Source organism: Siphateles boraxobius, unplaced genomic scaffold (genome assembly GCF_051911475.1).
Source record: "Siphateles boraxobius isolate OS27281-9 unplaced genomic scaffold, OSU_SipBor_1 30, whole genome shotgun sequence".
Taxonomy (NCBI): Eukaryota; Metazoa; Chordata; class Actinopteri; order Cypriniformes; family Leuciscidae; genus Siphateles; species Siphateles boraxobius.
In genome coordinates this window covers 1,830,484-1,845,000 of record NW_027508920.1, presented here as the reverse complement: position 1 = coordinate 1,845,000, position 14,517 = coordinate 1,830,484, and the positions used below count along the sequence as shown (strand labels likewise).

Below are 14,517 nucleotides of genomic sequence, written 5' to 3'. Positions count from 1 at the left end.
GCCATCATTGACACCCTCAAGCAAGAGGGTAAGACACAGAAAGAAATTTCTGAACAAATAGGCTGTTCCCAGAGTGCTGTATCAAGGCACCTCAGTGGGAAGTCTGTGGGAAGGAAAAAGTGTGGCAAAAAACGCTTCACAACGAGAAGAGGTGACCGGACCCTGAGGAAGATTGTGGAGAAGGACCGATTCCAGACCTTGGGGGACCTGCGGAAGCAGTGGACTGAGTCTGGAGTAGAAACATCCAGAGCCACCGTGCACAGGCGTGTGCAGGAAATGGGCTACAGTTGCCGCATTCCCCAGGTCAAGCCACTTTTGAACCAGAAACAGCGGCAGAAGCGCCTGACCTGGGCTACAGAGAAGCAGCACTGGACTGTTGCTCAGTGGTCCAAAGTACTTTTCTCGGATGAAAGCAAATGTGGCATGTCATTCGGAAATCAAGGTGCCAAAGTCTAGAGGAAGACTGGGGAGAAGGAAATGCCAAAATGCCTGAAGTCCAGTGTCAAGTACCCACAGTCAGTGATGGTCTGGGGTGCCATGTCAGCTGCTGGTGTTGGTCCACTGTGTTTTATCAAGGGCAGGGTCAATGCAGCTAGCTATCAGGAGATTTTGGAGCACTTAATGCTTCCATCTGCTGAAAAGCTTTATGGAGATGAAGATTTCATTTTTCAGCACGACCTGGCACCTGCTCACAGTGCCAAAACCACTGGTAAATGGTTTACTGACCATGGTATTACTGTGCTCAATTGGCCTGCCAACTCTCCTGACCTGAACCCCATAGAGAATCTGTGGGGTATTGTGAAGAGAAAGTTGAGAGACGCAAGACCCAACACTCTGGATGAGCTTAAGGCCGCTATCAAAGCATCCTGGGCCTCCATAACACCTCAGCAGTGCCACAGGCTGATTGCCTCCATGCCACGCCGCATTGAAGCAGTCATTTCTGCAAAAGGATTCCCGACCAAGTATTGAGTGCATAACTGAACATAATTATTTGAAGGTTGACTTTTTTTGTATTAAAAACACTTCTTTTATTGGTCGGATGAAATATGCTAATTTTTTGAGATAGGAATGTTGGGTTTTCATGAGCTGTATGCCAAAATCATCAGTATTAAAACAATAAAAGACCTGAAATATTTCAGTTGGTGTGCAATGAATCTAAAATACAGTCCCCTCCAAAAGTATTGGAACGGTAAGGTAAATTCCTTTGTTTTTGCTGTTCACTGAAGACATTTGGGTTTAAGATCAAAAGATGAGTATGAGACAAGAGTTCAGAATTTCAGCTTTTATTTCCTGGTATTCACATCTAGATGTGTTAAACAACTCACGACATACCACCCTTTGTTTGAACCCACTCATTTTTCAAGTGAGCTAAAGTATTGGAACATGTGACTGACAGATGCCCAGGTGTTGCCTTTTAGGTTGATTGTCCAAACATTAAATAACTCTGCATGACTAGTCTAAGTTTTCATCCTTGGTTCAAACCTATAAAGACAGCATTTCCTGTTAAAGAGGATAAACCAACATAAAGACAAGAGAGCTGTCTATGGGAGAAAAGCAAGCCATTGTCAAGCTGAGAAAAGAAGGAAAATCGACCAGAGCCATTGGACAAACATTGGGCATAGCAAGCACAACAATTTGGAATGTCCTGAAAAAGAAAGAAACTACTGGTGTACTGAGTAACAGACGTCGAACAGGTCAGCCAAGGAAAACAACAGTAGTTGATGACAGAAATATCGTGAGAGCTGTGAAGAAAATCCCTAAAACATCAGTAAGTGCAGGGATGAAGGTATCACAATCAACTGTTCGAAGAAGAAACCCGAGAGCAGAAATATAGAGGCCACACCACAAGATGCAAACCACTCATCAGCAGTAAGAATTGGAAGGCCAGATTGAAATATGCAAAGAAGTACAGAGATGAGCTTCAAAAGTTCTGGAACACAATCTTATGGACTGATGAGACCAAGATTAATCTCTACTAAAGTGATGGAAAGTCCAAAGTGTGGAGAAAGAAAGAACTGCTTATGATCCGAAGCATACAACTCATCTGTGAAGCATGGTGGAGGTAATGTCATGGCTTGGGCATGCATGGCTGCTTCTGGAACAGGCTCATTAATATTTATTGGTGATGTAACTGATGATGGTAGCAGCAGAATGAATTCAGAAGTGTACAGAAACATTTTGTCTGCCAATTTACGGAGAAATGAATTGATAGGAAGTTTATCATGCAGCAGGACTATGACCCAAAACACACTGCCAACAAAACGTCTCAGGTTACGTATGTAACCATGGTTCCCTGAGAGGGAACGAGACGCTGCGTCAAGCGCTGCGGGAACGCCCCTGCGTGAACGCGTCATGAAGTACTTGTGAAATCAGTCCAATGGCGTGACGAGACGTCATAGGCGGGTGACGTAATTGACCAGGAAGGTATAAAGCACCCCTGAACCAAACAATGTCAGCTTCTGATAGGTCAAACAAGTTGGTCACAGGCATGCCGGGAGTATGGCAAAGCGACACAGCGTCTCGTTCCCTCTCAGGGAACTATGGTTACATACGTAACCTGAGACGTTCCCTTTCAAGGGAACTCGCGCTGCGTCAAGCGCTGCGGGAACGGAATACCCACGTCGCCATAATCCTCAAGTGCCTGTATATGTGAAATCGTAACACACATTATACAGAAAACACCCGAGAACCCGGAGTAGAAGCTACGTCCATGTTATAAAATCTTAAAAAGGTGTGCGGAGAGGACCACCCTGCCGCATCACATACCTCTTGAAGTGAAACCCCTGACAACAGGGCCATAGAAGCAGCCATACTCCTAGTCAAGTGGGCTCGGACCTTTAGTGGTGAAGGATGACCGGCCGCCTCGTATGCAAGAGAAATAGCCTCGACTATCCACTTACTTAAAGTCTGCTTAGATGCGGGCTTCCCCTTACTCGGGGACCCAAAACACACAAACAGTTGATCAGACTTGCGCCACAGGGCAGCTCTGTGGACATAAGCATCCAAAGCCCTAACTGGGCAGAGTAAATTTAATTTCTCCTGGTCCGGATTCTGGAATGGAGGCGGAGAAAAGGCCTGCAGCATTATAGGACCCGCCACATTAGTGGGGACCTTAGGCACGTATCCTTCCTTTGGAAACAGGAACGCTTTCACCATACCAGGCGCAAACTCAAGACAAGAGGGAGCAACGTACAAAGCTTGTAAATCCCCGATTCTCTTAAGAGAAGAGATCGAGAGAAGGAACAGAGTTTTTAATGTGAGAAACTTCTCTGACACCTCTTCAATGGGCTCAAAGGGGGCCAGGGCTAGGCCCTCTAAAACAATGGCCAAATCCCAAGTTGGCACTCTCGAGCCAGCTGCAGGCCTTAGCCTCAAAGTACCACGGAGGAAGCGAGTTACCCAAGGGTGTCTCCCCACTGACGCCCCTTCTACAGAACTGTGATATGCAGATATAGCTGACTTATACACTTTTAAGGTGGAGGGGGACAACCCTGAAGAAAACTTTTCTTGAAGAAAATCTAGTACTGAACCAACTGGGCAGTCAACTGGATTCACAGACTGGCTTGTACACCAAGCAATGACAATTCTCCATTTTAGGGCATAAAGCCTCCTCGTAGAAGGAGCTCTGGAGTGCAACATGGTCTCCACTACCTCAGTGGAGAGACCTGAATCTATGAGCTGAACCCCCTCAGGGGCCAGGCTCACAGTTTCCATAGCTCCGGACACGGGTGAAATACTGACCCCGCCGCCTGGGAGAGAAGGTCCCTCCTGACCGGAAGTTCCCACGGAGGACCCTCGAGGAGAGACACAATGTCTGACAGCCATACTCGACCCGGCCAGAACGGGGCTATCAACAAGAGCCGAACCTCGTCCCGGCGTACTCTCTCCAGAACTCCTGGTAATAATGCTAGAGGGGGAAAGGCATAAAGACATAGCCTCGGCCATGTCTGTACCATGGCATCCAACCCCAAAGGGGCTGGATGCGTTAGGGAATAATACAGGGGACAGTGCGTAGTCTCTCGAGACGCAAACAGATCCACCTGAGCTTGCCCGAATCGGCTCCAAAGGAGCTCCACCACCTCGGGGTGGAGTCTCCATTCCCCTGGCACTACTCCCTGTCTCGACAGAGAGTCTGCCGTCTTGTTCATATACCCCGGAATATAAAGTGCTCGAACTGATAGCAACTTTCCCTGGGCCCACACCAGAACTCGATGTGCCAACCTCCAAAGTCGGCGAGATCGTAAACCCCCCTGACGATTTATGTAGGAGACCACCGCTGTGTTGTCCATACGAACCAAGACATGGTGGCCCCTGAGGTCTGGGAGAAAATGTCTGAGTGCCAGAAACACAGCCATCATCTTCAGCTGGTTTATGTGCCAGGAAAGCAGATGGTCGCTCCAAAGACCCCGAGCCGAGCGACCACTCATGGTCGCCCCCCAACAGGTGAGGGAAGCATCCGTCGTTAGCGTTAAGCGACGACAAGGAGCTCCCAGCACCGGACCCTGGGATAAGAACCACGGATCTTTCCACACTACCAAAGCACGTAGGCACCGCCGCGTGACTCTGATCATGCGAAACAGATTTTCCCTCGGGGAGAAACGCTTGGTTTTGAGCCATCACTGCAAGGGTCTCATGTACAGCAGGCCAAAAGGAATCACGTTGGACGCAGCTGCCATCAAACCCAGAAGTCTCTGAAACTGTATTACAGTGAGTGACTGGCCTAGTCTTACCCTGCGCATGGCTTCCAGGATCGATCTTATCCTGGCAGGCGCCAAACGGGCTCTCATGGTGTTTGTGTCCCAAACCACGCCCAGAAAAGTGGTATTCTGTTGTGGAATTAGCACGCTTTTCTTTATGCTTAGCCTCAGCCCCAGCGTTTTCATATGAGCTAGCATAGCATCTCGACACTGAGCCACCTGATGTTCCGACTTTGCCAGAATGAGCCAGTCGTCTATATAATTTAGCACGCGGATGCCCTGCAGTCTCAAGGGAGCCAGAGCTGCATCCATGCACTTTGTGAACGTGCGGGGTGACAGTGCTAGGCCGAACGGAAGAACCAAAGAGAGACTGCAAAGAGAGCTCGGCGGGACCGGAGAGTTTTCATTGCCAGCTTCTCACAGTGCTCACAGCCTGCCCCCTCGAGGGCTGACTGGGCATGCTCTAGCCCCAAACACCTCACACATAACTCGTGTGTATCCCCACCCGTGATAAAACGAGGGCAGGGAGTAACACACTGCTTAAACCGCTGCTTATCCATATAGAAAAGATAATACACACCAAGATTACCAGACGATTTCACATGGAGCACTTGTGAAGACACACAAGCAGACATTGTTTGGTTCAGGGGTGCTTTATACCTTCCTGGTCAGTGACGTCACCCGCCTATGATGTCTCGTCACGCCATTGGACTGATTTCACGAGTACTTCATGACGCGTTCACGCAGGGGCGTTCCCGCAGCGCTTGACGCAGTTCCCTTGAAAGGGAACAAAGGACTTCATCAGGGGAAAAAAGTGAAGGTTTTAGACTGGCCATGTCAATCACCTGACCTTAACCCAATAGAGCATGCATTTCACCTCCTTAAGAGGAGACTGAAGAGAGAAACACCCCGAAAAAAACAAGAACTGAAAGAAGCTGCAGTAAAAGCCTGGAATAGCATCACAAATGAAGAATGCAGCAGTTTGGTGATGTCGATGGGTCGCAGGCTTGAGGCAGTTATTGCAAGCAAGGGTTAAGTCACCAAATATTAAATGTTATTTACTTTAAGATTATTTGTTCCAATACTTTTGCTCACTTGAAAAATGAGTGGGTGCTATGTCGTGAGTTGTTTAACACATCTAGATGTGAATACCAGGAAATAAAAGCTGAAATTCTGAACTCTTGTCTCATACTCATCTTTTGATCTTATACCCAAATGTCTTCAGTGAACAACAAAAACAAAGGAATTTGCCTTACCGTTCCAATACTTTTGAAGGGGACTGTATATGAAAGTTTAATTTTTATCATTACATTATGGAAAATAAGAAACTTTATCACAATATGCAAATTTTTTGAGAAGGACCTATATATATATATATATATATATATATATATATTGTTCTCGTATTCTTTCTTTTGGTACCCAGTGGAAAGAAGACACATATTTTCAAGATGTTTCCAACCAATTCTGTAGAATATATATATATATATATATATATATATATATATATATATATATATATATATATGTATATGTATATTTATATGTATATTTGTTTATTTATTTTTCACAAATTTTGTATGCATGCAAATTGTATAATATCCAAGGTAAACATTTCTAGTAAATGTGCAGTTAATTCTCATACTGTATTTTCAGAAAGTTTGGGGAAAAAGTATAACTTTAAAAAGTATACATTTTATCATACATATTTCAAAGGTAAGGATTCATTAGTTTGAATATTGGAACAAATATTGCGCATCTCTGCCGTTCATTCATTCATTCACACACTGACACGCAATTCATACTAGATTCAATTCATATTCATATTAGAACAAAACACTTAAGAATAAATAACTTACTACATCAGCTGGATCCGTTGCTCCTCGAAATGAAACTACCAGCACTTCTGAGGTAATTTTTCCAGGATTATTACGATAGTATTATTCCTCACAGCGTAGCAAGACAACGTAAAGACGATTCTTATTAAACTTGATGTTTTATCCAGCTGATGTGGGCGTTGGCATGTTTGCATGGCTTGCCTCAGATAATTTGCGTTTGAATAGCGCACACTCTCCGTGCCAAATGTCAAAATATTTCTTGAAGATGCCTCATTCATCTTCATGTTTTCCTTTGCTCTGTTTTCAGTTTTGATATTTACTTCCAAACCTACCATCTACTGGTGCTTGGGTGCCTTTTTAACTTTTCACCTCATGTAAAATAAAGGTGATAGGGCTGGAATGTTGGCCCTCAGCTGTAGGAAGCATGTTGGAGCGTGTTGAAGCAGTGCAGCATGCAGCAGACCAGACATACCCCTTTTCCACCAAAAAAGAACAGGTTCGGAACTGGTGCTGGTTCAAAGTTGGTTCGGAGTTGGTTCAACTTGCGAACCTCCTCAGAACCTGTTTGTTTTTCCACTTCTAGAGCGCCCAGCGAACGACGTCGTTACGTCACTGTGTACGTCGCTTTACGTCTCAGCTAGAAACGCTTGCAAGTACAACATTACTTTGGGATTATCTCTAACTCGTGAACCAAGAAGGCATTAAAAACAATTGAAATATGTAAGTCTTTTAATCTTTTCCTTTGATATGTAATCTTTTCTGATTAGTTATGTACACCTGTCTTGTCTTTTTTTCTCTCCGTTTATTTGTTCTATTTTGTGACTGTTTTCTTCTTTGCTTACATAATGTTTTCAATAAAATTTTTTTAAAAAAAGCTAGAAACGCTTGCGCCAACTTCAAGCATAACAATTACAATGGAGGACTACATCGTGTTTCTGCAAATGTTTCTCCTGGCTTTGCGGTCAGAAAAGATGTTTAGGACACATCTAAACCCGCCCCCAGCCCCCGACGTAAGCATGACGTGGTAAAAGAACGGTTCTCTGGTTCTAGTCCAGCAAAGAGTTGGTGCCGCTTTGGAACCAGTTTTCCTGGCCGAGAACCGGTTCTTTGGCTGTCGAAACACAAAGAACTGGTTCGCGCGCAGGAGCTGGCTCCGAACCGGCTCTCAAAACGCTTTGGTGGAAAAGGGGTAATAGTGGGAGATGTGAGGTCTTCCTGGTGCTGCCGGCCTCTTTGGTGTTTGACAAATATAGCTTGCTAGATCAGTGTTGCTGAATTCGGCATGAAATGAAAATTCTTTTTCTAAATGCATTGGTGTTATTTAAAAAAAAGGAATGTTGACCTCGAACGGTTTTATCGAAATGTTATACATGCAGGACTTTTCAAATAATTTTGAATATTTTATTAACTCAGGGAATGTGTAACACTGTGTCTGGGTGTAAGATGAGTAATTCAGCTGGTGTAATTCGGAGCAGCTTGAAGGCGTTTTTGCTACCTGTTGTGATCATGTGTGCTCAGATTCCAAGGCTGTGAATAGACAGCTGCCCTTCTCATGCTAACTACACAAGCGGTTGAGGGAAACAGGTTCCGCAAAACAAACATTACACATTTAATATTTGGACATGCACAATGAGTGTGTGAAGGATGTCTTTGCTTGGTTGATTATGTGTTGTTTCCTCATTGCAACAATTCAGGCACATATTATTTATGTCCGTTTGATTGGTATAAATAACACAACAAAATGTTGGGGTCAGCAATATTGTGAAATATTATTGCAATTTAAAATAAGTTTTTTCTTTTTTATAATATTTTAAAATGTAATTAATTCCTGTTATGGCAAAGCTGAATTTTGAGTATCATTACTCCAGTCATCAGTTTCACATGATCCTTCAGAAATCATTCCAATTGCTGATTTGTTGCACAACAAACATTTTGTATTATTATCAATGTTGAAAACAGTGCTGCTTAATATTTTTGTGATATAAAGTTGGTTTATAAAAGTTTGACGCGCTACTTCTCCCGCACTGTTTGTCACAGTCCCATGAGTGAGGTGTCAAATCGACCAGTTCATTGAAGAGAGGTGTGGTATGACTTTTCTAAGCGATCGAAAAAGCGGCCAAAAAAGTCCCATTGACTTAACATTGCAGAATGTTCAGAAATTCAAAATCCCAACCGACGTTTTCACACACACAGACACCAAGGCCTGACACCCCTGCGCCTCTCCCTCTCTCTCTCTCCCTCAGAGGATTTATATTATCAAGCAGCCAATAAGTAATGGACTAAAATCTTCATAGACACACCCTAGCAACCAGTTACAGCACCCTAGCAACCAAACTAAAGGCACTCATTACTAAAGATTTTAAGGACTCTATAAAAACTCCATAGTAACCATCTGTGACAACTACCAACTACCTAGTAACACCATAGTAACCACCAAAAATACCTTAACCGCCCTGAAAACCCTAGCAACCGCTTAGAAACACCCTAGCAACCACACAAAATACCCTAGCAGCCGCCAAGCAACCACCCAGAGCACCCTAGCAACCGCCTAGCAACCACACAGAACACACTAGCAACCGCCTAAGAACACCATAGCAACCACCCAGAACACCCTAGCAACCGCCTAGCAACCACCCAGATTACCCTATCAGATTACCCTATCAACTGCCTAAAAACCACCCAGAATACCTTAGCAACCACCTAGCAACACCATAGCAACCACCAAGAACACCCTAGCAACACCATAGCAACCACCCAGAACACCCTAGCGACCACCCAGAATACCCTAGCAACCACCTAGCAACACCATAACAACCACCCATAACACCCTAGCAACCGCCTAGCAACCACCCAGAATACCATAGCAACTGCCTAGCAACCACCCAAAACACCCTAGCAACCACCTGAACAACATGAAAAAGGCATATCTCAGCACCAGAACATCTTACAGACATGTTTGTTGGCTCGTATGCAATCATGTACCAGACCCTAGCAACCGAGGGGCGAGTTTTGCCACTGCAAGCACCAGTCACATTTTCTTCAGGAAATGTATATTCTAGTGATACCTTTTTTTCCTGGATTCTTTGATAAATAGAAAGTTAGAAAGAATTTTGATCAATTTAATGCATTCTTGGTGAATAAATGCATTAATTGTACAAAATGTATATATTGTGTTTGTGTGTGTGTGTGTGTGTATGTATATATAAATATATATATATATATGTATATTACAATTTTATTGTAATCTTTTAATTATGCTAAGATTTATATAAGATTATATAAGATTTCCCATGTTCTTTCCTCCACTCTTTGTCAGTGACTCTATTAAACACTAATTACTTTATAAACACTAATTAGTCAATGAATGAATCACTACACAATCACGCTCATTAAGATTCCCGGTAATGGAACAGGAGAGGCCTTTGTGACCCCTTCAGCTGTAAACGGGACCAGAATGAGCCAAGCATGACTCATGTAGCTGGTCAGCTCAGTTCGTAATATGAGACTTAATATGAGACTGGCGTCTGTGTGCGCTGCAGTTGTGCTAAACATCCCACAGTCTAGCTGACTCACTTTAGGAGCTCGAATGCAGGTCAGCTCTGAAAATGTTTCCCCTGGTTTTCAGTATTTTCCTCTCACAACTTAATAGGAAATCTTATTAAACAAAGGAGTAGTTTCTGGCAGATGACCCACTTGTGTCTTTCTGCTTTCCTAATACAATGTTTATTGTGGGATATTTGTGCTGAATTTGACTCATGTACGTCACAGCTCAAATCATTCAAGGATTGAAAGAGTAAAAAAATTATGGCATCACCAATCTCTTCTTTCTTTCTTTCTTTTTGTATGAAAGTGGCTGCATGTTCACACTGAAACTGAAAAAACACAAAAGAGCTTACAAGAGCGAACAGATGCTTCTTATACTGAATGTAATGAATGCTTCAGCACCGAGGTCAGGTTTCTCCTAGTAACTTTACCTGCTTCTGTACCCGAGTTTGGGGGTGTGTGTCTTTGAATGGTCCAGAACAATAATGGAATGTGAAAAAAGAGTGGCCTTTTATTTGGTTTAAAAAAAAAAAAAAAAAAAAAAAAAACTTCTGTGGTTATCAATTAATCATGGTGTTTTTTTGGTGACAGAAATGAGAGAGCCCGGTGGATCAGCGCTCTGGGAAGGAACAACAGTGACAACAAGAATGACAGAATGAGTGAGTTTAACCAGCCTCGGCAAAACAGTGCCACCCTCTGGCCATGGAGAGTATTACAGCGACACTACTCAGCTGCTACATTTACATTCATTCATTTAGCTGACGCTTTTATCCAAAGCGTCTTACAATTGCTATATACATTACATTTGCATTACATTTATGCATTTGGCAGATGCTTTTATCCAAAGCGACTTACATTGCATTTCAAGTATACACATTTACATTCTTATCAGTTCTTGCTTTCCCTGGGAAATGAACCCATGACCTTGGCGTTGCACGTGCCAACGCTCTACTGTTTAAGCTACAGGAAAGCACCTATGTCAGAGGTTGCACACCTGTGGAGCAACTAGGTGTTGAGCGTCTTTCTCAGGGACACATTGGTGTCTCTCACACCGAAGGCATGTGTCTTATCCACTGCGCCATCACCCCCCCCCCCCCCCCCCCTCAGCTACTGCTAATCAATTCGACAATCGCTGTTACTATTACTAAACTGTGTTTTTCCTGAACGATGTCTCAAATTTAATTTAATTTTCTATAAGCTTATGATTTTTGCCAGGTGGATAGTAAAACGATAAATGAAAATTACACTGAAGGAGGAATATTTAGTGACTAGATTGTCATAGTGTCACTTTATTTTTGTTAAAGTGATAAATGTGTGTATTTCTGTGTTAGACGCCATGCAGGTGGAGGTGACGAGGACGTACACAGCCAGGCAGCCGGATGAGCTCTCTCTACAGGTCGCTGATGTGGTGTTGCTGTCACAGATAGTGGACGGTGAGATCACCCCCCTTATTCTTCCATTCCTCACACCAAAACGATAATTCAGTCTGATTTTGGCATTCAATATGTCTGTTCAAATCAATACAAAATAAAAAAGCAGCAGACAGACTGAATGAAAATGCCTTTTCACTCTTTGAGAGTTTTGTTTATTGTTCAAAATGTCGTAATAAAAACACACACACAAGGGCAGCAACTTGCACAACTTTTCATTTCTGACACTGCACAAAGAAACATTATCAAACAATTGTACATGTTTTCAAACAGCAGTTCAGATTTTTATTTATTTACTATGATGTTTATAAAACTACACCAAATCAAAGATACAGAGAAAGAAAGCCGGACCTGGATTTTTCCTCTAGTATTTACTATCACTTATCAAATTAGTCTGTTTGGAGTCAAAAAGGTTGAGAATCACTGCTTTAAAGAATCTTTCTTCAAGCAACAGAGTTGGTAGTTTCTATTTTCTAAATTCTCTACACAAATCTGACCTCTTGCTTGTGTTAAAGTTCTCTGGAGAACAGTTCTGTGTTTATTGGATAATGATTATTGTCCCAGAATGAGTAGTCCTGTAACCACAGGGATGTCTTTTCATGTGAAGCTCAGCTGAAGGTCTCAGTTTTGATGGTGCTGGTCAGACGGTCAAGCGATGGTCTCGCAATGGCTTCTGCTCATTGGCTGGCTTTCATGTTGAAAGGCCAGGGCTCATGGGATAGGGCTTCAAAGGCCCCTTGAATCTTTTAATGGCCATTAAATATACAAAAGACAGTTGAAAGCAGGCTGTTTTATTTTTTAACATTTCATCCTTTCCAAAAGCTCTCTACAATACTCAAAGGAGAGCAATTTGAAGTAGAAAAAGTGTTTATATCCCAGCACTACTTTAGTTCATCACGTTGATACCCAACTCTTAAAACTTAACAGCTGCACAGTTATTAACCAGCTTCAAGCAAAATTCTAGACTCTTGTTTTGTTCTTAATAAAAGAAACTGGCAAAAAAAGAAAGTGTGCAATACAAAGGAAATAAGGGGGAAGTGCTATAAGAAATGGCACATTCATGTTACTGACCGCGAAGCCATGGCTCTGACAGCAGATTTTGTTTATTTGTAGTCAAATATTTTTCCTTTGTTCAGTGTCTGGTTTGTGTACACAAGAATCTCAATTGATGTCTGTCGGTGGTTTCAGGCTGGTATGAAGGAGAGCGTCTGCGGGATGGAGAGAGGGGCTGGTTCCTAGCTGAGTGTGCTGAACTCATCACCTGTCAGGTGACCATCGAGAAAAACATGCAGCGGATGGACCGTCTGCAAAGCCTAGAGACCAATGTCTGAGACATTACCTCCTGAGGAATGCTCAAGCACATGATAAAACTGTGGATGAACTCGAACCACAGCAGTGCAGTAACTGCTTTAGTTGCTTCAAAAGGGGATACAAAGGATAAAATACACACCATATGGAAGTCTGCTTTATCCAACAGTGATTTATTGTGATTATAAACTGAGCTCAGGGCTCATTTTAAAATAAGAGGTTGTTTTTTTTGTCCTTCACAAAAATATGCTTTTTTCCAAGTTTTGAACAGTGAACCTGTCGCTAAGTAACATTTCGTGGAAATGGAGTCCCTATTTAAAGTGAAGGAAAGTTTTATAGCGGCACAGCGATGTTCACTCGCTTATTCATTTTCATAACTGACTCTCAGGGAAAATGTAAAATCATGCCTAATGTAAATATGTATCAGATATACTCAATTTGTAAACTAATCAATAGAAATAATCAGTATATAGATTCATATTCAAGATGTTTTTATATGCATTTAAAGAGTAAAGATATTTAATTCCTTAAACTTTCACTTGACCTATATGTATGTTTGTATAAAGTGAGATTATGAATGAAAGATCTCCATAGACAAATGGATTATATTATGGCAAATTTAATTAATTACTGTAAAGAAAGCATACAATAACTCAAGCCAATGCTAAAATAAAAAAAGTGACAAAAAAGTTCTCTTATCTTTAATGTTTGTAAGCATTTATTCCAACACTCCAACACAACAACAACAAAAAAAGATCAGAGTGGGTATCCACACATCTGTGAGAGCAGATCAGTCTTCGCTGTGGCAGCTAAATGTCAGTGAAATAAATAAGCTGCTGGTGGTTGCGCTCACTGGCTGCCTCTCCTGTGGTCTTCAGCAGGGGTTTCCTGTGTGGTGATGAGGTCGATTATGGCAGAGATGACGGCACAATCTTTAGACCGCCGGTCATTCCAGTCCACAGGAAGTGGACTTTTTATCTTCTCCTCCAGTAACACGTCCAGCTCCTTCCTCAGCTCCTAAATTTAAAGAATAAATTTGAAGTATAATTGCAATCCATCACTGAGTGCCCTGTCAAGTGTGGCATATGAAACAAAAACATGTCAAATTAACACAAACCTTGACTAGGTGAGCAATGCGCGCCGGAGACTGAAATACAATCCACTCATCCACGGCGATGGTCTCTTGGTCCTGGTCCCTCTGGATGGAAATATCTCCTCCGAAGAACAGCAATGAAAATGGAGACACCTCGGTGCAGTCGTAGAGGAAGATCTTTAGGGAAAAAAAAGGAAAAGAAATCAAACAAATTTAAATTCCAACATGACATCATGACTTTGCGTAAACATACACGCCACTTTCAAGTCAAGTGGCGTGTTATCTATATGCATTTTGAGCTATCCGCGTGTATGTCCACGCCGAAATCTTTTGCGTGTATGTCTACGCCATTAAATGTCCGAGTGATTCCGCGTGTATGTGTACGCCGTTAAATGTCCGAGCGAAACGAAGCAAAATCTATATCTACATCTGTGGAGCGATCTTTTTTTTCCTAGGATGGTAGGAGAACACTCATAAATGGTATTAACCCCAGTGACGGGTAGGTTTAGGGACGGGGTTGGGGTAGGTCATATATCTATATATACATAATACAGTAATATAACGTTAAGTCAAAGGCATTGATAAACACGCTGAAAAGCGATTATGCG

At 42.5% G+C, this 14,517-nt stretch overlaps 2 protein-coding genes across 3 annotated transcripts in view; one reads left to right on the top strand and one right to left on the bottom strand.

The window, feature by feature from the left end:
• LOC143757179 (rho guanine nucleotide exchange factor 26-like) overlaps positions 1 to 13,029 on the top strand; it is a 179,811-nt gene extending 166,782 nt beyond the window's left edge. The window contains exons 13-15 of the mRNA XM_077248128.1: positions 10,670 to 10,737; positions 11,410 to 11,511; positions 12,697 to 13,029. Coding sequence (XP_077104243.1) covers positions 10,670 to 10,737; positions 11,410 to 11,511; positions 12,697 to 12,839 — 313 coding nt within the window. The 3' untranslated portion in view covers positions 12,840 to 13,029. The remainder of the gene's footprint in view (positions 1 to 10,669; positions 10,738 to 11,409; positions 11,512 to 12,696) is intronic.
• A 390-nt stretch (positions 13,030 to 13,419) lies between these two features.
• dhx36 (DEAH (Asp-Glu-Ala-His) box polypeptide 36) overlaps positions 13,420 to 14,517 on the bottom strand; it is a 146,415-nt gene continuing 145,317 nt past the window's right edge. For both annotated transcript variants that reach the window (XM_077248126.1, XM_077248127.1), the window contains exons 24-25: positions 13,934 to 14,086; positions 13,420 to 13,833 (exon numbers count right to left, since the gene is read on the bottom strand). In XM_077248126.1, coding sequence (XP_077104241.1) covers positions 13,666 to 13,833; positions 13,934 to 14,086 — 321 coding nt within the window. In that variant the 3' untranslated portion in view covers positions 13,420 to 13,665. The remainder of the gene's footprint in view (positions 13,834 to 13,933; positions 14,087 to 14,517) is intronic.